A 26686-nucleotide genomic window follows, 5' to 3' on the forward strand; every position below is an offset into this window, starting at 1 on the left:
GAGCAGGACATGATGGACATGTGAGACAAGGTCTTGCCCTTTAATGTGCACTTTATCTCAGCACACTAGGTCCTGTTGAGTTCCTGTTCACCTCACGGTGTGACGTCCGGCCACGCTAATGGAAACCAGAGCAGGCATGATAAAATAACATCAGCCTTAATTACAGAAATCTTGAAACTACACTAAACCTGCACCGGATTTGATCAAGATTATTAAAGCTCAGGATTTAACACCTTTATTTAGAAGTGCAGAAACATCAAAAATGACTTAGTGTCACAATGATATGGAAATAGCAATAGTGTAACAAATTAGGGCATGTAAAACAAATGTTTTGCCATTTTGATGAATAATTACAAGGTCAAAAAATTCAGCATAAGAACGGATGAATTGTTCATTATTTTATAAGATACAACATGCATTTATGAAAAGACGTCATGCCAACTTGTAACCTAATTTGGTTGAGATTTAAAATATTCATCTGTATCAACTATTACACAACACTGAGAGCTAGACAGTGTCAGAAACGTGAAGCTGACCTGAAAATGACAGTCAGATGAAGACTGGCAGTGTTTAGTATGCTGCACTACTCACACTAACACAAGCACATGTGATTAAAACTCATCAACATGCATTTCATTATCTGTGAGTGATCAGGAGTTGACAAATGCATTAACTTCAATGACTGGAAGTGCACTGATCATCACTAACTGGTCCACAACACTTGTTTAGGGAACAACTCTCACTCTATTAACTAACTGTTTATTGCTAATTGGTTATAGCATAATGGCTGTTTATTAGTACTTGTGAATAATAGACAATATTTTGTTTTTTAATCCACCCCACTTCCTTGCTAAGGCGTTTATTGAGGCAGTAGTCTTGCTAATAGCTAATAAATAGCGACAATTGGTCCCCAAACTAAAGTGCGACCCGAAATATTATGCCAATTCCCACGCGCTACCAAGGAGAAGTTTAAATATTTTGACAATGCAAAGCATTACAAATCTTACAAAAGACACAAACGCATTAAGCAATGCCATAAATGAACACAGTAACAGTTCCCCTAATATAGGAAGAATAGATGTGCTGTTTGGAACAGACCCGCGCTGATTTATTCTTTAACAACAACTAGAAACTGTGGTATTTGCGGAAACTGGTTACCATGGTAATTTTCGTAAAAGCTGACAAGCCAACCATTCTTGTCATCTATCAGCCGACACTGTGAAAATACAGGCTTTATACTGGATGACCATTTACCTTCTGGCCTTGCTCCGGCAACACGGTGGTTAATCACACACACGCGCGCGCGCGCGTACCTTGCTTATCTTCTACTTTCCGTCCCACCTTCCTCCGTTCGCGTCGGCACCGGTGTAACCTGAGTGATGTGTTTCCTTCGCGTGCTTTTTCTCATGACAGCCCTCCACCAGCCACTAAACACGGCTTCCGTTCCCTTCCGCGGACTGTCGGGCTGAGCACTGGCCGGTTTCTCCCCTCTACATGTGAGCAGCGCCAGTGTTCGTCTGTATCCGTGCTCAGTCAAATGAAAGCGATGCGCCACTGCAGTGTGAACGCGACGCGACCGGCTGATCGCAGGCGTCAATGTGGCGCTCCGCGCTGCACACACACACACACTCACACACACTCACACACACACAGCGGCACAACCTCTGCCTTGACCAACTGTAATGTCATGTATTATTCATAAACATGGGAAGGACTCGTTATCATGCGAGAGGCGCAAGGTCAACGCTAATAAAACATCATTTCAGAGTTACTGTAAAACTCACCTACTCAACTCAAATCACTGCCCCTTCAATATCTGACATCTGTTTTTATCTACAGTATATACATGATTTTGGTCACTCAAAAGACTAAAAATGAGGTAAAAAAGTAAGGCGTCCAAAAATAGTTTGTGGGCATTGATCTATAGTGTTTCTGTAATTCTCTGTTAGATAAATGGTGGTAAGAGATTTTTTTCATGTTTTTGGAGACACCATAATTGTGAAATATTATTCTGGTTTAAAACTACTGTTGGCTATTCTCGTTTCATAAATGTTAAAAAGTTTGTTATTGATCAACTGAACGCATCCATGCAGAATAAGATATGAATTTCTTTATTTTTATATATTATATGTGATATTGTTTAACCCTTTTAAGCTGTTGTTGGAGTCTCAGCTAAAAGGAAATGTTCTTTGAACATCAGCTGGATGTTCAGAATCTCTGTACCTCTGAATGTTCTTGGTAGATTTGATCAAAGTTATGAACAAATGTTCTTCCAGTAACATTAATTAAAACGTTTTCTTTAATAATGCTCTCAAATCTTCAGCACAAACATTATTTATGCATCATTCAAAAAAACGTTTTTTCTTTATTGTGCAACATTTTTTGTGTTGATTTTTAATGCTACTATTTAAGTGTTACGTGTTTCCTCGGGGCCGATAGCCTTGTGGTTACTGCGGCAACATATACTGCGCTCACGACGACCCGAGTTCGATTCCCGTCTCGAGGTCTTTTGCCGCTCCCGCTCCCCTCTCTCTACCTAATACTTTCCTGTCATCTCTGAACTGTCCTATCTGAATAAAAAAGTAACAGAAGCCATAAAAAATGTTACTTGTTCAGAGATGTTTTTAGAATTTAATGAGAACATTAGCAAAAAAAAAAAAAAAAAAAAAAAAAAAAATTGTTTTGCAGCCATAGCATGATTGTGGCATCTGTAGTGTACTATCTTTCTCATTTGACAACAAAATAACTTCATGCTTATTGGTTGTACCACACTGACTTTGGATCGGTGGACAAACTATTTCCAAAATAATCACATTTTAAAACAACTTCACTGCTTATCCTTTAAAAATAACAGAAAAAGATGAAGCTATAAACTATTTATGCCACCATTTTTTCCAGTCTACAGACAGTTACTCAACCTAGACATGTTTTGGCTTTAGGCATTACAAAAAATTTACAAAAGAAATTATTCATCACAGAAAAGCTGTATTCCAGTCATGTTTTGTTTAAACTGCATTTCACATTCACTCTGCTGACCCTCATGCATTTCTCTGAATTCTGTCGTGTGCTTTTATAAATCTGTCACTGTCTGAGTTCACATCACTCTCACCTCTCAAATCCTGCTGCTTCAGATTCCTTCAGACTCCAGGAGGACAGAAGTTTAAATGACATCAGCCGTCACACAAAATACAAGCTTGACTTAGTGAAGATTATGAAATGCATTATTCATTCAGTCCATCTGTTCTTTCAGTCCCCCTCGTGGCCCAAGTCATTACACCGCTCTCATTAAACACTGCTTTCATTTTCACCCTCGTTGTCCAGGGATTCCAAATGAAATCCTCACTTTACCGGGAGCAAATAAGGTGATCAGCTGTTTGTCACTGACCGGGAGTCTGTGCCTGTTCAGAATAATGCTATCAGACAGAACACTGAACACAGACAGATTCTCAACATCATTAACAATTTACTAACAAGAAACGCTACAGGGGTTCAAGGAGAAGATATGCATTTGGACACTTAAATCACAGTTAAGATCTTAACTGTCACAAGGTTAGTCTCTTTATAAAGACAACCAAAGTGAAAGCATTCAAAAATGAAAGTGTAAAAGGTTATAGAAGCTTACATTTACTGCAAAGAAAGTGTAATGTACTAAAAAATATTTTGTACACCATAACTATTTTATGAAATATTTTGCTACAAAATCAAAGCCATATGTCTAAATAAGGTATGTTCCACATTTGAAGTTGATATCACAAAAATTGAGGTTCCTGTAAGATTTTACCAAACACTCCACAGAATTTTTGTCATAAATTTATACATTTCTGTCAAATTTCGTTTTATCACAAAATAGTCATCAAATATGGAGCTTTGAGTCTCAGTCCTTTCCAATAATATGGATTTTGTCAAGAATATAAAAAGTGTCGATTATTTTTTGAATTATCATTTATGAGGATGTGATAGGATAAAAAGGCAATAAACAAGAGCTAGTGCTAGCGGGATGCTGACAGTGAACAGGTTAAACACATATGGTTACGACTGCACTGCATACAAACATTAAATCAAGAGGCAACTGCTGCTGGAGCTCTTCTCACCGCTGACTTCACTTTTCAACAATGATGTAATGTCCAAACACTTTTGTCTATAAGCCACATAATATCTTGTTTTATAAAATGTAACCCTAACAAACATCCTTTTGTGGAATGTTTTGTTTGAAGAAAGACATCAGATATGATATTCACATACTTAGAAACACATTTTGTGGTCGCTTTGCATTTTTCCCACATTTTTAACAATGTGAATGCATATTAACTAATGATGTCATTTATTATAAATAAAATATAATGTAAAAATACAAAAAAGTAAGATATTTATAGACATTATTGTACGCCGTTTATGAATCAAGCCGTCATATTCAGACGTAATTGTCATCTGGCCTCAAAAAGAAGCACTTTTCTAAAGCATATATATTTTCATCTCCAGAGGAGGATAATAGACCATAACAAAGAATCTGCTCTGCACGGAACAATTTATTAAAACGATGCTTCTATATTGCAAACATAATGCACCTGGGGGTGGGGGTGGGGGTGGGGTAGCAAAACACAAAAGACTGAATATCATTTAACATTTGCATTGGTTTTAGTCATTTGGTCTGTGAACAGGCAGGAGCATAGTTGATAGTTCATGTAAAATACTGTCTGGGAAGTTGATATGCTCTGTCTAAACTAAACTAAAACATTTTGCTAATTAGTATTACGCATGTATCTTTTATCAAATCATCTTAATTGAGAGCCTACATGTAACATTTCAAACACTAAAAGCTTATTTTTTAACTAGTGAAGGTGAAAATATTAAAATATATAATAAATTTACATTCATAAACAGTTTAAATAATGATTTAGATTTTCTAAAAAAAAAAAAAGGCATTAACTAAAACTTTAACCAAAAATGTACCTTAAAACACAATTAAATACAATAAAATATTTGAATATTTACAGTAAAAAAAAAAAAAAGAGTAAAAGTCAACCAAACTCTTAAAACGAAAAAAAAAAAAGGAGAAAATCTAATTCAAGATATATAAAAAAAAAAAAATTTAAAAATCCATAATGGTCAATATATACATCAATGATACTAAAATAACGCTGTCCGTGGACACGACCCAGGAATATCCGGCTCTTTAGTGAGTGACTTCAGAAGAGCTCTGGCAGATTCAGAGATCCAGCGGCCCACAAACCTCTTCTGATAAACTCAAGACTGAGTCAGGCCGCCTCTCAGACCCTTCAGAAAACATCCCACCCGCGTTCATTTTCTAAAGAGCATTTTAGAGCAGATTATCAATTTACAAAACAGGCATCTTACACAAGAGAAGAAGCTTAGAAGACAATATGTGAGTTCCATCAGTGTCACACAGAGACACAAGCACCACCAACAGATACTTCAACTTTCCTAAACAAAAGCTGCTGATGCTATAGTGACAACAACTGAACAACCTTTAACCCTTTAACTGTCCCCGTCCCCTCTGTGGGACGCCTAAATTTACTTCACCAGATTACAAATAAATCCTACTCTAATCATGACAAACTATATATCGATGGGAAGGTCTAAGACTCCTAAATAGATATTTTACCACTCATTTGTGTTACAAATTATGTAGGAAAAGTAATAGATTAATTTATGACAAGAGTGCACCTCAAAAATCTACATCTCTGACCTTTGTCACAAAAACAATTTCTTCGTTGCCTTTTTCACCATCACGCAATTATATATCGACTGAAAACTTAAAATCTCAAAATTCATCCTTAACCATTTTAAAATCAGACATTGCATTACCACGGAAATTGCACATCAAATCATATTACAAAATGTTTTTGTTCATGAATTATAAAAATGTAAAAATTTAACTTTGGATAGTGCATTTTCATGTCTATGTTCAAGATAGAGAGTGACAATTAAAGGATTAAACCTCTTAAATTTTGGTCGAAAAAAAAACAGTATATTTCAAAAAAGAATATTTTGCTGAACAGCTTATTACAAAGTACTTGATTTTTTTTAAATACAATTGTTTATATTCTGGATTGATTTTAATTAAAAAAAAAAAAATCACAAGAAAATATCCTTCAAAGCCAATATCTGAGTTTGATCAATCATAAAGACAGGAGTGTCACGTCGCACACGTCTCTTTACATAATGCTGCTTTCTGCAGATCTGTCATTATTTTGACTTATTCTCTCTGTTGAGGAGTCTGTGAAATGACTCTGATGTGGAGATGCAGGAAATCAGCGTATCATCAGACTGCTGACTGTCAGTGGGAGGAAACCCACACAGCTCCACTCTTACTGATGCTGCTATAAACACACACACACACACACTCCTCAGACTGAATGTGAGTGTAACGAGTTACGTGATCCACAGCAGTTCTCCCCAACAATCAGACCAGTTCACAGTGAGTTTGGTGGAGGACGATCACACGGCAGCAGTAGCTGCATAGCAACTGGTTGCTAAAGAGATGTGAAAGGCGCGCCGCCGAATTTGCTTATTTGGCGAGTGAGACACACAACAGTGGAATTCCTGAGTGACTGCTGAAAGACTCTGGTTGCTATGGTGACCTCATGGAAGTGATGGAGCTCCAGCATGTGCCTCCATCCCATCATACAGGATCACAACAGACACAACAAACTGCTGGAAACACCTACTGTTTCTTTCCTTCAAACAAAAGTCAGTGATCTTGTAGTGTTGTGTATCTCACATGACAACTGTAAAAGTTTCAATTTCTCCCATCTTAGTTTTAAAAAAAAGTTATATAAAAAGTATTACAAAATAATCAAATAAACAAAAATGTTAAATGTTAAAAACTAAACTTTTTATACTTTGGAGTTAATATTATATATATATATATAATATTATATATATATTAAAATTAAAATAAAACTACTTTTTTCTTACTTTAAAATTTTTATTTTTGTTTAATTTAAATTGTTAATTTAAATTTAATTATTATGAATTTAAAAATAAATAAATAAAAGCACTTCTTATTAAAAAAAATAAGAATTGTTTATATCCTGGGTTAAATAATAATAATAATAAAAACTCTTGCCTAAAATATAAGAATTATTTATGTTCTGGATTAATTAACAAAAAATAAACAAACAATTTTTACTTTTTTTTTTTTTTTTTACTTTAATTGTTTATATTATATGCTTGATTATATATATGCCTGGTAATTTTCTAGATATAAATGGTGTTTCTTCAAGTTTAATTTAAAATCCTTTTTAATTTTCACAATATATGGTGCAACAGCAAAAACTGTGAGGAAAATATAATTGTAAAATTTGTTCATTTTTAAGAATATAATTCACTACAAGTCAAGGTGTGATACCAAACAGGACCACATGGAGATGCCAAAAGACCACTGAACCAGCCTCAATCAGACAGCAAATACAGCAGATGAGCATCACACAGTCCTGGAGAGTTTCACTCCCATCTGCTCCAGCGCTCCTGTCTGTAGTGTTCACGTAATTCTGAAGACATTGTGCAATATCACACAAGCACCAATGTAATATGGCTCTATATAGGCACAGCTGTGAGAAGGGGATTGGAATTCCACCCCTTCACCATGTTCACATGTAGTACCCATGTTATTATACACAATTGTGTGCTCATAAACCAAATATACCAGAACACACACAGATACTCTACAGTCTATTCTGATTCATCAGCACAGTTTCACTGATGATCCAGTATAAAGAGTAAACCCAGGATAGAGCGGCTGAGTGAATGTGGTCTGGACTGTGTGGATGAGGCTCATTGTGTCAGAGACGCTGTAGAAGGACAGAGTTCCTGCACTGTGATCCACAAACACTCCTATTCTACTGCAGATGGGCTTTACAGGGAGAACAGTCTCTATGTCATTGTGTCTGAATGAGTATCTGGAGGGAAAACAGATCAAACTCCAGGACTGATCACTGAATCCAAACAAACACTCATTACCCCGTCCCTTCCTGCTGATGCTCTTGTATGACACTGATATAGACAGACTACTATTTTGACCAGTACTACACTGCAGCTCCCAGTAACAGCGTCCACACACACTCTCTCTACACAACACCTGCTGACACACATCAAATCTGTCTGGATGATCAGGATACGACTGGACTGTGCCAGTGAATGTAATCACTCTGTTGTTCTCAGACAGACGGAGGCGTTTATTCAGTGTTCAGATCCAGAGTGAGCTGATGGGAATCTGATGGAGATAAAACACATCAGAATCAGGAATTATGAATCTGTTTGATGTTTTCATGTAGCTGAACTCTTCATGTTCAGTGTATCATCAGTGTGTCAGTACAGATGAGCAGATATCCTGTGCAAATCATCATTTACATCATCAGTTATAAAACTCTTCTTTCACCTTCTACAGGAAGAACATGAACACACTCAGTGAGTTTTTCTGCTTGTTTTCTTACTGACTTACATTGTAGGAAGTCGTTCCTGGTCCTGGGAACAATGTTGGTGAATGTGACTGTGGAAATCAACAGACATGAACAGTGTGATTCTCATGATCCTGCATCCATTCCTAACACATTTCTAATATGATGTTCTCCATGACATGAGATGATGATGGACTCGTTTCTGAGAGCAGATGAATCTCCAGGACTTTACCTCTGTCTGAGATCTTCTTGAGCTCCTCCAGGTTGTCTTTCAGCTGATGAACAGATTCTTTCAGACCATTAAAAGAGACGAGAGAAGTGAAGAGATCAACATTTCTGTCTGTAGATTCAGGAGGTGCTGAGAGAGACTGGAAACTCTACAGAAAACAGAAATCAAAACTCATCAGCTCCACACTTCACCCAATAACCTGCACTGACGTGTGTGAAACAGGTGTGTCTGTGAGAGCAGAAAGAGGGTTATATAGTACACAGTAGGCACAACAGTACATTTGCTGAGGGGTCTGCAAGATCACTGTCACCCTTGAGTATTCTATTCTCTAACCCCCAATTTTCCAAACCACAGTAAAAAGCAAGTGTTGTAGAACACCTTCTTTAACTCCTGACATATTTCTCACAGTTTAGTTACGTACATTTAGAGGGACTTATGGTATTTTTTAAATTTATTTATTTGCCTCAAAATTAAGCATATATTTGTATATATATCACAAAACCCCTGCAGTTCCTTTACAACCCCCAGTTTGATAATGTAATGCAATGTTTAATGCACTTCATGTTGTCAGTAACAATGAATGGAATAAATTTTCCTTTTTTATATCAATATTATTCTATTTATATCAATGTTAGGTGAAAAGTTTTCTAAAAGTAATCTGATATATTAAATAAAAGTAATCTAGTAATCTAGTATATCACCTCCAGGTTTAAGAACAGTTTTTATCCCAGTGCTGTTAGAGAACTAAATGCATAAATACAAAGAACTTTCTTTCAAATACTAGGGATTGTGCAATACTATATATGTGTACACATATGTGTATATACATGTATATATATGTATATTTTGGATGGGGTATTGTTGGATGTCTTCTGTATGTTTTTTTATCACAAGGAGTTGCATTTTCAATCTTGTTGTACAACTGTACAGTGACAATAAAGCATTTAATTCAATTCAAAATGTGTAAATAATGGATTACGTCACTAACTACAATTTTTGTCATGTAATTTGGAATCAGTAACAGACTACAATTTGTAAGTATCCTACCCTCCTTCATGCTTTGCATGAATGCCACCAAATGCACATTTTAATTCATGCTTTAGTCTACATTACTTATGTTTACATTACTGAACAAAAATAATTGAAGAGATCAAATAATGAAGATCCTCTCAGTCCTTGTACATATTAATGATTAGTTCTGGAGTGAAGACACTACAGAACGTTTCCATGTCTAAATGTGACAATAATGAACCAGATTTTTGATAATAAAAAGTTATGGTGTTATATAGAAGAATGTAACCTTGTGTTATATATAATATTTAAAATAGAATATTTTATGTCGTATGTGTTATATAATAAATAAAACACACTATAGTGTATCTTACCTGAAACATGGCAAATTCCTAACAACCTAAATCTTCTCACTCCCTCTGGATACAGTCACTGGCCAAACCGCGTTTGACATCTAGGGCTGGTGGTCTGTCTGCCGTCTACCGTAGTAATATCTCAGTGAGGGTTGGGTATTGTTTGAATTTTACTGATTCTGATTCTTAAAGATTCTGTAACGCCATGCCAGCAGAGGGAGCCCTCACCCATGCACTGACTGTTCCTGCTCCCTCTGCTGCTTCTATGGTAACTTCCTGTTTGGCAGCCATATAAGGAGGGCCATGCCAAACAGGACTCTGTGAAGCATTGTTTTGCCTGTGCGGATTCTACTGAGCGTTTTCCCTATTTCATTGCCTTGTTTTGTTATTTCCATGGTTTTTGTTTTGTTCTATAGTCATAGTTTTGCCTCGTTCCATTGCCTTGTTTATTTGTTACTTTTGGACTGCTCTCATGGTATTTTGACCTTCTGCCTGATTTACTGGATTACGCTCTCGCCTTGCCCTGGATATTACTGTTTGTTGGAGATTGACCTTGCTTGTTTTGACTACATTGTGTTAAATAAAGCTTGCACCTGGATCTATCACGCTTCTCACGAGTCCCACTTACAGAATACTTTGCCACACCACAGATCCAGCAGCTTTACCAATACACAACCCACCATGGACCCAGCAGTCGCTCTCCTTGGACTACGTCAAGTTAACCGCTTCATTGAGGAGTTTGTTGAAGAATTTTGTGAACTGTGTTATGACGTGGATTTTGATGACGTAGCACTCAAAGACATTTTCCATTATGGACTCACTAAAGAATTATCTTTGTTAATGCCATGTCACACGCCTCACTGGACTCTGGCTCAGTACATTGACTTTGCTTTGCGAATGAGTGGCTCTGCATTTACTGTGGGGATTGCTGATGAGGAAACCTGCTATTCCCCAGTATCTGCCAAACCAGGGTATTTTTCTGTCACATCTGGAATTGTTAACGTCATGCCAGAGTCTACACAGCCTGCTCAAGTCATGTTTACCAAGTCAGAGATCCCTCACGTCATGTCTGCCAAGCCAAGCCCTGCTGACTTCATGACTGTCAAGCCAGAGTCTGCTCACATCGCGTCTGCCAAGTCACAGCCTTCTCACATTATGTCCACCAAGCCAAAGCCTGTTCATGTCATGCCTGTCGAGCCAGAGTCTGTTCACGTTATGCCGGCCACTCAAAAGCCTCATTGCACAACACCTGCCGCTCCAAGGCCTGCTCACATCAAGTTTCCTGCTCCAGGGCCTGCTCGCGCCATGCCGGCCGCCCGTCCAGAGTCTGCACCTGTCATGGCCGCCGTCCCAGAGCCAGTCCACAAAATGGCTGCCATCCCAGAGCCAGTCCACAAGATGGCCGCCATCCCAGAGCCAGTCCACAAGATGGCCGCCATCCCCAAGCCTGTTCACAAGATGGCTGCCATCCCCAAGTCACAAGCCAAGTCACAGCTGTTCTCCATGAGTCAAGCCAAGTTACAGCTGTTGTTCCTGAGTCAAGTCACGTTACAGCTATTGTTCCTGAGCCAAGTTAGGTTACAGCTGGGTTGTCTATGTTAAACCAAATCACAGCTGATCTCCATGAGCCAAGCCAAGTTACAGCAGATCTTCATGAGCCAAGTCAAGTTGCTTCTGTTGTCCCTGAGCCAAGCCAAGCCACAGTTGATCTTCATGAGCCAAGTCAAGTTACAGCAGATCTTCATGAGCCAAGTCAAGTTGCTGCTGTTGTCCCCGAACCAAGCCAAGCCACAGTTGACCTTCATGAGCCAAGTCAAGTTACTGCTGTTGTTCCCGAGCCAAGTCAAGTCACAGCTGACCTTCACGAGCCAAGTCAAGTCACAGCTGACCTTCATGAGCCAATTCAAGTCACAGCTGGTCTTCACGAGCCAGATCAAGACACAGCTGTTCTTCATGAGTCAAGTCAAGTCACGGCAGACCTCCCTGAGTCAAGTCAAGCCACGGCAGACCTTCCTGAATCAAGTCAAGAAACAGCTACACTCCTAACAGAGCCTCTTCACGACATGGCTGTTAGTACAGGGCCTTGCCAAGCCACGGCTGTTCTGCCAGAACCTCACCAGGTCCCGTCAGACCTTTCAAAGCCATGTCACATCTCAGCTGATCCTCTAGAGTCTCGTCACACATCTCAGCTGATCCTCTAGAGCCTCGTCACACATCTCACCTGATCCTCTAGAGCCTCGTTGTGTCTCAGCTGATCCTCTAAAGCCTTGTTACGTCTCAGCTGACCACCCGGAGCCTCGTCATGTATCGGCTGACCCCCCCAGAGCCTTGTCACATATCAGCTGACATCCCAAAGCCTCGCCAGGTCTCGTCTCAACTCCCAAGCCACGCAGAGCCCATGCTCCCAAGCCACACAGGGCACACGCTCTCTAACCTCACAGTCTCCACACCCTCAAGCCCGGCAGGCATCCCACTATCTTCTGTACTGCCTGTCATGGCGATCGCCATTTTAAGCGTGTGGGCTACACACTGTACTCCAGAGGCCTCGTCTGACCACAGGTCTGCACCAGAGGCCTCGTCTGTCCACGGGTCTGCGCCAGAGGCCTTTTCTGTCCACGAGTTTGCGCCAATACCTCCTGAGGTGTCAGCATACGCTGTAGAACCTCCTAAGGAAGTGGCGTCCATTCACAAACTCACCGTCCTATCTGCTCATGAGTCTACTCCAGAGATCTCGGTTGACCATAAGCCTGTGCCAATGCCCCTAGAGGTGGCGCCTCTGGCCGCAGAACCTCCTAAGGGGGCGGCGCCCTCATATGAACTCTCTGCCCATCCTGTCACAGTCATGGAGACTACCTCTGGACTCTCTCCCTGCCATGTAACGTCCCAAGGGGCCAATCATGAACTCCCTGCCCATCATGTCACGGCCAAGGAGGCGAATCATGGGCTCCATGCTCTGCCTGCTCAGCCTGCCCCTCCATGGCTGCCTGCTCAGCCTGCCCCGCCATGGCTGCCTGCTCTGCCTGCCCCGCCATGGCTCCCTGCTTTGCCTGCCTCGCCATGGCTGCCTGCTCTCCCTAGACATTAGCTCCAGTGGTACACTGTCTGCCATTGCTCCACGGCCCAGGTCCTCCAAGGTTCCACTATCTGCTACTGCTCCATGGCCCAGGCCCTCCAGTGTTCCAATATCTGCCATTGCTCCACGGCCCAGGTCCTCCAAGGTTCCACTGTCTGCCACAGATCTACGGTCCAGGTCCTCCAAGGTTCCACTGTCTGCCACAGCTCCACGGTCCAGGTCCTCCAGGGTTCCATTGTCCTCCACTGCTCCATGGCTCAGGTCCCCCAGTGCCTCAATTGTCTGTCCCTGCTCCACGATCCAGGCCCACCTCCTCTGCACGATCCAGGCCCAATCTCCTCCTGAGGGGGAAGGGGGGGGTGGATTCTGTAACGCCACGCCAGCAGAGCGAGCCCTCACCCATGCACTGACCGTTCCTGCTCCCTCTGCTGCTTCTATGGTAACTTCCTGTTTGGCAGCCATATAAGGAGGGCCATGCCAAACAGGACTCTGCGAAGTATTGTTTTTTGCCTCGTTCCATTGCTTTGTTTATTTGTTACTTTTGGACTGCTCTCATGGTATTTTGACCTTCTGCCTGATTTACTGGATTACGCTCTCGCCTTGCCCTGGATATTACTGTTTGTTGGAGACTGACCTTACCTGTTTTGACTACATTGTGTTAAATAAAGCTTGCACCTGGATCTATCACGCTTCTCACGAGTCCCGCTTACAGATTCCTAGTTTCTATTCCAATAACATTAAAAAGTAAAAAAACTGAGGTCAGTATTCTGTAGGTTCTGTATTGTTAGAAAGCCTTCTGTTTGCAGCAGAATAACAAAGCTGAATTTTCATCAGCTGTTACTCCAGTCTTAAGTGTCACATGATCCTTCAGAAATCATTCTAATATGCTGATTTATTATTAGAATTATCAATGTTGTGCCGACAAATATTTTTTTGGAACCTGTGATTCTTTTTTTCAGGATTGTTTGAATAACAAGTCACAAAGAACAGCATTTATTCACAATATAAATCTTTTCTAACAATGTAAATTTATGCTATCACTTTTTATTAATTTAACACATCCTTGGTGAATAAAAGTATTAATTTCTTTCAAAAAAAGAAAGAATAAAAATTTACTGACACCAAACTTTTGAACAGTACTGCATATTGTTAGAAAACCTTTCTATTTTAAATAAAAGCTGTTCTTTTTAAGCTTTTATTGATCAAACAATCCTGAGAAAAAATCACAGGTTACAACAAAATATTAAGCAGCACAACTGTTTTCATCACTGATAATAAATCAGCATATTAGAATGATTTCTGAAGAATCATGTGACACTGAAGACTGGAGTAACAGCTGATGAAAATTCAACTTTGCATTACAGGAATAAATAATATTTTAAAGTATATATAAATAAAAAACATTATTTTATATTGTAATAACATTTTGAAATATTACCGTTTTTTTCTGTATTTTTGATCAAATAAACGTAGCCTTGATGAGCAGAAGAGACTTCCCAAACTTTTGAGCGGTAGTGTGTATGAATTTAAATGAAAATTTGAATTATTTGTCAAAATATTATTATATGTAAAGAATTGAATATGTATGGGTCAAAGACAAGACACATCAAATTAAATTAACAGTTAAATTAAAAGTGATTGTACACTTTTGTTCACACAAAATTATAAACGCAACACTTTTGTTTTTGGCCCCCATTTTTATGAGTTGAACTCAAAGATCTAAGACTTTTTCTATGTACACAAAAGGCCTATTTCTCTCAAATATTGTTCACAAATCTGTCTAAATCTGTTTTAGTGAGCACTTCTCCTATGTCGAGATAATCCATCCACCTCACAGGTGTGGCATATCAAGATGCTGATTAGACAGCATGATTATTGCACAGGTGTGCCTTAGACTGGACACAATAAAAGGCCACTCTAAAATGTGCAGTTTTATCACACAGCACAATGCCACAGATGTCGCAAGTTTTGAGTGCGCGTGCGATTGGCATTCTGACTGCAGGAATGTCCACCAGAGCTGTTGCCTGTGAATTCAATGTTCATTTCTCTACTATAAGCCGTCTCCAAAGGGGGAATCTGGCAGTATGTGTAACCACACCAGCCCAGGACCTCCACATCCAGATGGCAGACAGCATGTATGGTGTTGTGTGGGTGAGCGGTTTGCTGATGTCAACATTGTGGATCGAGTGGCCCATGGTGGTGGTGGGGTTGTGGTATGGGCAGGCATATGTTATGGACAACGAACACAGGTGCATTTTATTAATGGCATTTTGAATGCACAGAGATACCGTGACGAGATCCGGAGGCCCATTGTTGTACCATTCATCCACGACCATCAGCTCATGTTGCAGCATGATAATGCACGGCCCCATGTTGTAAGGATCTGTACACAATTCCTGGAAGCTGAAAACATCCCAGTTCTTGCATGGCCAGCATACTCACCGGACGTGTCACCCATTGAGCATGTTTGGGATGCTCTGGATCGGCGTATACGACAGCGTGTTCCAGTTCCTGCCAATATCCAGCAACTTTGCACAGCCATTGAAGAGGAGTGGACCAACATACCACAGGCCACAATCAACAACCTGATCAACTCTATGTGAAGGAGATGTGTTGCACTGTGAACAATATTTGAGAGAAAAAGGCCTTTTGTGTACATAAAAAAAGTCCTAGGTCTTTCCACTCGTGAAAATTGGAGGCAAAAACAAAAGTTTTACGTTCATAATTTTGGTCAGTGTATATACCTGGTAATTTTCTAGATATAGTGTTGTACATAACGTTTATGTAGCATGACTGTAATATTTGATGTGAAGTAAGACTCCTGGTCTGAGGGTCTTCATGTTTGACATTTTCCACAATAAAGCTCTGATCATTTCTGATTACTGAAGGTTTGAGTCTGAGATGTGCATGCAGACCTTGTGCTTTCTTACGCAGCACCGTAACAACAAGGTTAATGATGGCAGAAACACACAGTATAGAAAACAAAATGAAACAGCATTTAGCTGCTAATGTCATATTCAGGCTATATGATTTACACTTTGCTGTTTTTAACCCCATCATTTGAAGTCATATTTGTTTTAACAGTATTATTTAATGATTTAGTCAGATTTAAGCTTTATAAGCTTCAAATAGGGAAAGGTTACTTTCACAAACAGTTGTAAAAAAAATATTTTAATGAAGATAAGTTTGAGGATGATTCAAAAAACTTTATTTTTTCAGGCTTAATTTAAAATACTTTTTAATTTTCACAATATATGGTACAACAGCAAAAACTGTGAGGAAAATATAATTGTAACATTTGTTCATAATTTAGAATTGAATTCACTACAGGTCAAGGTGTGATACCAAACAGGACCACATGGAGATGCCAAAAGACCACTGAACCAGCCTCAATCAGACAGCAAATACAGCAGATGAGCATCACACAGTCCTGGAGAGTTTCACTCCCATCTGCTCCAGCGCTCCTGTCTGTAGTGTTCAGGTAATTCTGAAGACATTGTGCAATATCATATGAGCACCCGTGTGCACCACACACTCAGATACTCTACAGTCTATTCTGATTCATCAGCACAGTTTCACTGATGATCCTCTAATTACACAAAACCCAGGATAGAGCGGCTGAGTGAATGTGGTCTGGACTGTGTGGATGAGGCTCATTGTGTCAGAGACGCTGTAGAAGGACAGAGTTCCTGCACTGTGATCCACAAACACTCCTATTCTACTGCAGATGGGCTTTACAGGGAGAACAGTCTCTATGTCATTGTGTCTGAATGAGTATCTGGAGGGAAAACAGATCAAACTCCAGGACTGATCACTGAATCCAAACAAACACTCATTACCCCATCCCTTCCTGCTGATGCTCTTGTATGACACTGATATAGACAGACTACTATTTTGACCAGTACTACACTCCAGCTCCCAGTAACAGCGTCCACACACACTCTCTCTACACAACACCTGCTGACACACATCAAATCTGTCTGGATGATCAGGATACGACTGGACTGTGTCAGTGTCAGTAATCACTCTGTTGTTCTCAGACAGACGGAGGCGTTTATTCAGTGTGTTCAGATCCAGAGTGAGCTGATGGGAATCTGATGGAGATAAAACACATCAGAATCAGGAATTATGAATCTGTTTGATGTTTTCATGTAGCTGAACTCTTCATGTTCAGTGTATCATCAGTGTGTCAGTACAGATGAGCAGATATCCTGTGCAAATCATCATTTACATCATCAGTTATAAAACTCTTCTTTCACCTTCTACAGGAAGAACATGAACACACTCAGTGAGTTTTTCTGCTTGTTTTCTTACTGACTTACATTGTAGGAAGTCGTTCCTGGTCCAGAGAACAATGTTGGTGAATGTGACTGTGGAAATCAACAGACATGAACAGTGTGATTCTCATGATCCTGCATCCATTCCTAACACATTTCTAATATGATGTTCTCCATGATATGAGATGATGATGGACTCGTTTCTGAGAGCAGATGAATCTCCAGGACTTTACCTCTGTCTGAGATCTTCTTGAGCTCCTCTTTGCAGAAATCCTCCAGTTTGTCTTTCAGCTGATGGACAGATTCTCTCAGACCATCAAAAGAGAAGAGAGAACTGAAGAGATCATCATTTCCGTCTGTAGATTCAGGAGGTGCTGAGAGAGACTGGAAACTCTACAGAAAACAGAAATCAAATCTCATTAGCTCCACAATAACCTGCACCAACATCAGATTTGACTCGACTGATCTTTAGTAACTCAATCCAGCACTTTCACAGCATCAGCTTCATTCTTCTCATATTCATTATATCACATTAGAGCTACAGATTCTAGTATTTGACACTTACACTATATGTGAACTTTCTAGGAAATAGTTTGGATGATAAAACATCTGCTAAGAACATAAATGTCCATTTAACAGCTCAAGAACATCAAGGGAGACAATACAGTCTCTAATGCAGGCAAATAAAAATTGTATCAGGTTTTGATGAAAGTAACTCAGAATCTGTACTGTTAAGTTTAGTTAATTCATCATGATGTACATCATCAGAAAAAAAAATTGAAACGTAATTGAAGTTTTGAACTGTTGGTGGTGTTAGTGGTGTTTGACAGCTAAATATATCTTCCAGAAGAAAGAACAGAGAGGACTGTTTTCTAAGAGATTTCCAGAGCTGAAAGTCATTTGTAAGCGGCGTCTCTTTCAGAAGAAGATGATCAGATGAGAGTCTGACTGATGATTATATAATAAGACACTGATGAAATGTTTCTCTGTGAGTCTCCTGTCACAGCAGGATGTGTCTCAAGTCCACTATGATGGTGTTCTTCTAGATCTCTGTTACCTGCAGGAACTGGATGTGATCCTGTGTGTGTGAAAGCTGCTCCAGCTCAGCGTCTCTCCTCCTCAGATCATTGATCTCCTGCTCCAGTCGCTCCAGTCGTCCTTCAGCTCGACTCACCGCTCGCTTTTCCTGATCTCTGATCAGTCGTATCAGCTCAGAGCGGCTTCTCTCAATGGAGCGGATGAGCTCAGTAAAGATCCTCTCACTGTCCTCCACTGCTGTCTGTGCAGAGCGCTGTTAGGACACACAGTGATTCAGGCTTCAGTGGGACTGAAAGAGACAAGAGAGTCTGAACTGAGACTGAGACAAACTTCTCTTCTTCTCCAGACTCACCTTATGAGACTCCACAGCCTCTCTCAGCTGCTGAAGATCTTTCTCTCTCTGCTGGATTCTCTGCTGGAACGTCTTCTGCGTCTCCTTCAGCTGCTTCTGCAGGACAAACAGATGATAGTGAATGTCACAGAAAACTACTGGCACTAAATCATCATGTGAACAGATGAATCCAGTAAATGTAGGGTGAGGTGATTTAAAGGTTACTCATCTGATCTGATAAACAACAACTGTAGGTTTCAGTGATCATTATACATGAATCAACATGAAGCAAAAGGTCTGTTTCACACCACAAGTGTAATTATTATAAAAGTGAAACTGACACAAATGTAGAGCTTCACACTGACAGTGTTTCTGTGTTCTGTGTAATTAAACACAGAAAATAAGACTATTGGATCAGTACATTGAGCATTAACTAGATCATCATGAAAACTGATTTACATAAAGATGAACATCACAGCTGCATTAGAAAATGATGATTAATCTACAAACAACCACAGTCAAACCCCAAAGTGAAGCTGTAAATGACTGAAATCATCTGGATTTCAGGTAAATACCTGTTTTTCTGTCCTCTGTGCTGCAGCTGATACAGTGTCCTGGTTTTTATGTTCATCCATACACAGCACACATATACATTTCTGATCAGTGCGACAGAAAACCTCAAGGATCTTCTCATGTGTCTGGCAGATCATCTCCTGCAGTCGTCCAGTGGCATCAGTCACATTGTGTCGTATTCCTGAGCGAAACTCCTCATGACGGTCAAAATGAACTTGACAGTAAGAGTTCAGACACATCAGACAGGACTTGACGGCTTTGTATTTTGTTCCAGTACAGACGTCACACTGCACATCTCCAGCTCCAGCGTAACAGTCAGCAGGAAGTTTGGTCTTCTTCAGTTTCTCCACCATTTCAGCCAGAATGGTGTTTTTTCCTAAATCAGGTCTTGTTCTGAAGGTCTGTCTGCACTGAGGGCAGCTGTAGACTCTCATCTGATCCTCCTGATCCCAGCAGTGTGTAATACAGATCTTACAGTAACTGTGTCCACACTGGATGGTCACTGGATCCTTCAGGAGATCCAGACACACTGGACACGTGAATTCATCCACCGAAATTTTGGCTTCTGCCATTTTACAGAGTGAATACAGAGACACAAACACACAACAGCTCAAACACACTTCAGTTTCTCTTTCCTGAACTCGTGTGATTCCTGTTTCCTGGTTCTGTTTGAGTGACGTGTGTGAAACAGGTGTGTCTGTGAGAGCAGAAAGAGGGTGGAAAATAGGGGCACAATAGTACATTTGCTGAGGGGAATGCAGAGATGGGGTATTCGGATTCGAGTCCAGTCTCGAGTACAATTTTTGGCGACTCGGACTTGTCACGGACTCGGATGCGTTTTTACTCGGACTTGACTCGGACTCGAGCCTTTCGGACTCGGAAAATATGCCGAGTCCATCCGAGTCCAGAGACAGTTGACGGAAATGTACAGTTTCTCGATGTGTTACAATTACAAACAGTTGACTCGATGCATTATCACGAAAGTGATATTCAGTATTTGCATGTGTTTTTAAGTGTTGTTCAGTAGCTACTTGCCGGCCGACGGGTTTATGCGCGCACACACTCACAGCGCTCACAGAACACCTCTCAGTCAGTGTGTGAATACAGAGTTCTCTTTCACTTCTAATAGGGTCTGTTACTATGGGATGATATTAGACTCAAAACGATTAATAGATGCACGCACAATTATCCATGTACTGGATCAATTTTCTGCATGTATCTTACAATCCACAAACAAATGCCTTTCAATTTGAGTCTGTGGAATTCGGGATTAAATGATTGTGCAGCGATTTGTACAAATACAGACATGTTTGCACATAAAAATGTTCTGTTCTGCATTAATATATCATAAATTGCTCATGCAAAAAGGAATCCGTGCATTTGTGGATCAGGGGACACGCGTGCATTTATTGAGGTCTTGCTCGAGTCAATCTTGTTCAGTTCATTTGGATTTTGAGACTTCATTTTCGCAGTTTACAGCATTTCATGACGCACACACACACAACTACCAATGAACAAGGCCCAGTGCAATTCATTAACGTGTACGCGATTCGAAAAATTCGCAAATTTGCGTCACTACACTGATGTGAAAAATGTTATAATTTGCATTAAAGTATCACAGTTTGTGCATGTGGCGATTAAAATGTTCGTATGTGAATCAGACGACATGCGTGCATTCATTCACATCTCTTCTGAGTCGATTCTATTTCATTCATTTGAATTTTGAGACTTTCGTTCCGCCCTTTTAGCCTTGCCCAATCCACACACACGTTTGTTTTTGTGAATTGTGGGGACTTTCCATAGACTTCTATAGTTTTTATACTGACCAAACGATATTGTCTATCCCCTAACCCAACCCTAACCCTAAACCTACCCCTTACAGGAAACATGTTTGCATCGTTACACTTTCAGATAAACATCATTTACAATTTTTAATTCAATTCAATTCAATTCAAATTTATTTGTATAGCGCTTTTCATGATACATATCGTTGCAAAGCAGCTTTACACCAAATTGACATTTTTACAATATATGTAGTAGTAGCTTGATGTACATATGGCAGAGATGCGTGGTAAAGATCAATTAATGACGTAATCAAACAAAGAACACTATAAATTAGTAGCAGAATTTGGTAGTGCTGTATGTTTTCAGGGTTGGCATCATCTGAAGTCCTCTGTGGGGTTGACATCATCTCTTCTTAAGTGTTCTGGATCCACACTGGAGCTTGTGAATTCCTAGTTACCACGGGATGTCAATCCCATGGCAGAAACAGAGAGCAAATAGGAACATAATTAGCGTAGCTGCTGTTCAAACTAAGAAAAGGAAGGTTTGTTAAACCAGAGCTAAAAGATTAATAATGAACATTTGATCAGATATAGCTGCAGGAAAAGTTTATGAGATGCATTATTTGAATGCTTGGCTAAAAAGATGTGTCTTTAATCTAGATTTAAACAGAGAGAGTGTGTCTGAACCCCGAATGTTATCTGGAAGGCTGTTCCAGAGTTTGGGAGCCAAATGTGAAAAAGCTCTACCTCCTTTAGTGGACTTTGCTATCCTAGGAACTACCAACAGTCCAGAGTTTTGTGACCTTAGGGAGCGTGATGGATTGTAGCGTGGTAGAAGACTAGTTAGGTACGCAGGAGCTAAACCGTTAAGTGCCTTATAGGTAAGAAGTACTATTTTGTAGCTGATGCGGAACCTAATAGGCAGCCAGTGCAGAGACTTTAAAATTGGGGTAATATGATCATATTTTCTTGACCTGGTAAGGACTCTAGCAGCTGCATTTTGGACTATCTGTAGCTTGTTTAGTGAAGATGCAGGACAAACACCTAGTAGTGCATTACAATAGTCCAGTCTAGAGGTCATGAATGCATGAACTAGCTTTTCTGCATCAGAAACAGGTAACATGTTTCGCAGCTTGGCAATGTTTCTAAGATGGAAGAATGCTGTTTTTGTAACATGAGAAATATGATTTTCAAAAGACAAGTTGCTGTCTAATATAACACCCAGGCTTTTGACTGTAGTGGAAGTAACAGTACATCCGTCTAGTTGTAAATTGTAAGTCAAAAGATTCTGTGTATTGTTTTTAGGTCCAATAAGTAATATCTCTGTCTTATCTGAATTTAATAGCAGAAAATTGTTGGTCATCCAATCTTTTACATTTTTAACACACTCTGTTAACTTCGATAATTCAGAAGTTTCATCTGGTCTTGTTGAGATATATAGTTGAGTATCATCAGCATAACAATGGAAACTAATCCCGTGTTTTCTAATAATATTACCAAGGGGCAGCAAGTATATTGAAAATAGTAGAGGACCTAGAACAGATCCTTGTGGCACTCCATACTTTACTGGTGATAACTGAGATGACTCCCCATTTAAATAAACAAAGTGGTAGCGATCAGACAGGTAGGATCTAAACCGTTTTAAAGCCTGCCCTTGGATACCTGCATAATTTTGTAGTCGATCTATTAGTATGTCATGATCTATAGTGTCGAACGCAGCACTAAGATCAAGTAAAACTAGCAATGAGATGCAGCCTTGGTCTGACGCAAGAAGCAAGTCATTAGTGATTTTAACAAGTGCAGTTTCTGTGCTGTGATGGGGCCTGAAACCTGACTGAAATTCTTCATAGATATCATTTTTTTGCAAGAATGAGCACAGTTGAGCAGATACAACTTTCTCTAAAATTTTAGACATAAATGGAAGATTAGAAGTGGGTCTATAATTTGCCAGTTCACTAGGGTCTAGTTGTGGTTTCTTAATAAGAGGCTTAATAACCGCCAGCTTGAATAATAATTTTTTAACATTGTAAAAAAAACAATGTAAAAAATTTCAGGTTTTACTGTCCTTGTGGGGACATTTGGTCCCCACAATGTAGCAAGAACAAGTACACACACACGCGTCTGGTTTATTATCTTTGTGGGGACTCTCCATAGGTGCAATGGTTTGTATACTGTCCACACTGTATTTTCTATCCCCTTACCCTAACCCTACCCCTAAACCTAACCCTTACAGAAAACTTTCTGCATTTTTACTTTCTCAAAAAATCTCATTCTGTATGATTTATAAGCTTTTGTATCCATGGGGACCACAATTTAGGTCCCCATCGTGACACGAGTCCCCATTAGTATGTGTGTATTCAGGTTTAAATCCCCACCAGGATATAGAAACCAAAAGCACACACAGCTCGCGATCCACACGCAGCTGAGCCTAAGAAAATCGGCGACACTAGATGGCGCTATAGCCACAGTCACACGTGCGCATTCCATTGTGTAGGCTTTTATGAATGTTACATTGTGTTTTATTTGTTTCTTTTTGGTTTGGCTATTCTCCCCTGCCTGTTGAAATACAGTAAACATGTTTTATTGAACTTGTTCTAACAGAATAACTTCTTATTCTTATATATTATTCTTATATATTATTATTATTATTATTATTATTATTATTATTATATATTATTTTTGCCAAACAAGAACTTCGTCATGGCACTTTTTTTTCTGTACTTCAACGGCATGTTGTTAGTTATTCCTTCCTTATTATTATTATTATTATTATTATTATAAATGCTATTGTAGTTGCTCGTTTGAGCCATTAGTAATCGCACGTTTATATTAAATTAATTGTACTATATTAAACCAGTGAGCAGTTTAAAGCCTGTTCCGCGCTCAAGCGGACGAGTAAAGCTTGCTGACTAAAGGAATAACAATGAATGTCTAGGGAAAAAATAGCTGTAACATATTTCATGTACTTATTGCTAAACTGTTTTCTGAGTCAGTGTCGGCTGCAGAGATGAAGTTGATGATGCTGATTCGCCATCAGAGAAATTTATACGACTTACAGTAATGAGAGTGTGTATGTTATGGGTTTGAAGAGGATGATTTTACATGTGAAGAAGACCGTTTTTGTCAGCCTGGTTTACATAATAAATAATAGATTTACATAATAAACAATAAATTGGTTTAATATAATCAATTGTGATGCGATCTGGGAAAGCGCTGGGACGATTTCAGGAAATTCGAAAAATAGGTCGCGCGCAAGGTTTTTATTTATTTTTCATATCGTGAGATGGCGGAGCACAACAATGCAATCTTAAGTACTGTAACTTAGCTGCTCATTTAATCTTATTATAATTGACTATTTCACATCCAGAAATGAAGGATGAAGGAAGTTACAAGAGGAAGAGTCCAGTGAACTTTTATGCACAGTGAACAGTTGAGCTGCGTGCATTTTTCTAAATGTAAACTTCAAGGTAGGCTACATTATTCGTGCTATCTAAACATACAAGAGATGATCAAAAGTTTGGAGATTACGGCCATGATAAAAAACGGAAAACAAACGTTTGTCTATTTGTGTAATGATGCAGTATAGCGCTCCTGATCTGACAGACAGCTCTTGTTAAACCCGTGAAGTGAAAGTGAAAGCAGCCTCACTTTAAACCCGTTTTTCTCAAAATTCCGTTCCTGAAAATCACATCTATATCAGCCAACTTAAGATAGCCATATTCTTACGTTCAGTCTACGGAAATAGATAAAAAAAATTGGAAATAAAAACAGTTTTGAAAAGGGCTTGAACCCAGCTTTCATATAAAAGGTTAAATTTCACCATATGTTGGGCTTTCCTCGATCACATCACACTTTAATATAAACGCGCGACTAGCCTATAATAGCTTAAACAAGCGACTATAATAGCACTTTAATAATATATAAAAATAATAATAGTAATAATAATAATAATTATTATTATACAAGGAAAGAATAAGTGACAACGTGCCATTGAAGTACAGAAAAAATGTGCCATGACGAAGTTCTTGTTTGACAAAATTAACATAAGCCATTCTGTTAGTAAAACATGTTTACTGTATTTCAACAGGCAGGGGAGAATAGCCAAACCAAAAAGAAACAAATAAAACAATGTAACATTCATAAAAGCCTACACAATGGAATGCGCACGTGTGACTGTGGCTATAGCGCCATCTAGTGCCGCCGATTTTCTTAGGCTCAGCTGCGTGTGGATCGCGAGCTGTGTGTGCTTTTGGTTTCTATATCCTGGTGGGGACCTAAACCTGAATACACACATACTAATGGGGACTCGTGTCACGATGGGGACATAAATTGTGGTCCCCATGGGTACAAAAGCTTATAAATCATACAGAATGAGATTTTTTGAGAAAGTAAAAATGCAGAAAGTTTTCTGTAAGGGTTAGGTTTAGGGGTAGGGTTAGGGTAAGGGGATAGAAAATACAGTGTGGACAGTATACAAACCATTGCACCTATGGAGAGTCCCCACAAAGATAATAAACCAGACGTGTGTGTGTGTGTGTGTGTGTGTGTGTGTGGATTGGGCAAGGCTAAAAGGGCGGAACGAAAGTCTCAAAATTCAAATGAATGAAATAGAATCGACTCAGAAGAGATGTGAATGAATGCACGCATGTCGTCTGATTCACATACGAACATTTTAATCGCCACATGCACAAACTGTGATACTTTAATGCAAATTATAACATTTTTCACATCAGTGTAGTGACGCAAATTTGCGAATTTTTCAAATCGCGTACACGTTAATGAATTGCACTGGGCCTTGTTCATTGGTAGTTGTGTGTGTGTGTGCGTCATGAAATGCTGTAAACTGCGAAAATGAAGTCTCAAAATCCAAATGAACTGAACAAGATTGACTCGAGCAAGACCTCAATAAATGCACGCGTGTCCCCTGATCCACAAATGCACCGATTCCTTTTTGCATGAGCAATTTATGATATATTAATGCAGAACAGAACATTTTTATGTGCACAGCGATTTATGTGCAGCGATTTGTACAAATCGCTGCACAATCATTTAATCCCGAATTCCAGACTCAAATTGAAAGGCATTTGTTTGTGGATTGTAAGATACATGCAGATATCATCCCATATGTTACTGCTACACATATGCTCGTCTTAGAGACTATTCATGTAAATAAAGTCCGTTTTGTCTTAAGTAAACCTGAACAGTTGGGAGAAACACTGATGCGTCAAAATATTTGATCTGTGCGTCAGATCTTAAAGTGACAGCAGCGTAAACCTGCAGCAGCAGACCACATCATAAATATCAATCAAACAACAAAAGAAAAAGAGAAAATCACTCACAATTACTGACTGAATCACTTATTAACTTTAATAAGAATCACGTTTAATGTATACAGTGAAGATTTTGCATTGTTTTATTTTAACATTTATTACTTCAAGAAATGTCTGTAGTCTGTTTCTGTAATAGCCTTTAGATAGACCAACATAAATATAAATATATATATATATATATTTAAAAAGATTCTATTTAAAAAAATATATATATTATTTCATTTGTATTTTTGATTAATATATTTATTTATCCTTTTGTTTGCTTGG

The 26686-nt window shown here is 39.2% G+C and overlaps 2 protein-coding genes across 13 annotated transcripts in view; both read right to left on the reverse strand.

Moving 5' to 3' along the window:
* Positions 1 to 1558, reverse strand: part of tanc2b (tetratricopeptide repeat, ankyrin repeat and coiled-coil containing 2b) — a 161389-nt gene extending 159831 nt beyond the window's left edge. For 2 of the 5 annotated variants that reach the window (XM_051123545.1, XM_051123541.1), the window contains exon 1: positions 1314 to 1558. The gene's annotated coding sequence lies outside the window, so the exon portion shown is untranslated. Of the gene's footprint in view, positions 1 to 1254 lie in introns of all 5 variants that reach the window. The other 3 variants (XM_051123548.1, XM_051123544.1, XM_051123542.1) reach the window with 2 other exon arrangements.
* A 6146-nt stretch (positions 1559 to 7704) lies between these two features.
* The window catches only part of LOC127174319 (tripartite motif-containing protein 16), a 53458-nt gene continuing 34476 nt past the window's right edge, over positions 7705 to 26686 (reverse strand). For 2 of the 8 annotated variants that reach the window (XM_051124710.1, XM_051124709.1), the window contains exons 5-6: positions 8465 to 8512; positions 7982 to 8236 (exon numbers count right to left, since the gene is read on the reverse strand). In XM_051124710.1, the coding sequence (XP_050980667.1) occupies positions 8199 to 8236; positions 8465 to 8512 (86 nt within the window). In that variant the 3' untranslated portion in view covers positions 7982 to 8198. Of the gene's footprint in view, positions 8237 to 8464; positions 8513 to 16365; positions 17181 to 17408; positions 17457 to 17596; positions 17757 to 18420; positions 18655 to 18753; positions 18850 to 19307; positions 19925 to 26686 lie in introns of those variants that run through there. The other 6 variants (XM_051124704.1, XM_051124705.1, XM_051124707.1 and 3 more) reach the window with 5 other exon arrangements.

This window comes from Labeo rohita, chromosome 12 (genome assembly GCF_022985175.1).
Source record: "Labeo rohita strain BAU-BD-2019 chromosome 12, IGBB_LRoh.1.0, whole genome shotgun sequence".
NCBI classification, from domain to species: Eukaryota; Metazoa; Chordata; class Actinopteri; order Cypriniformes; family Cyprinidae; genus Labeo; species Labeo rohita.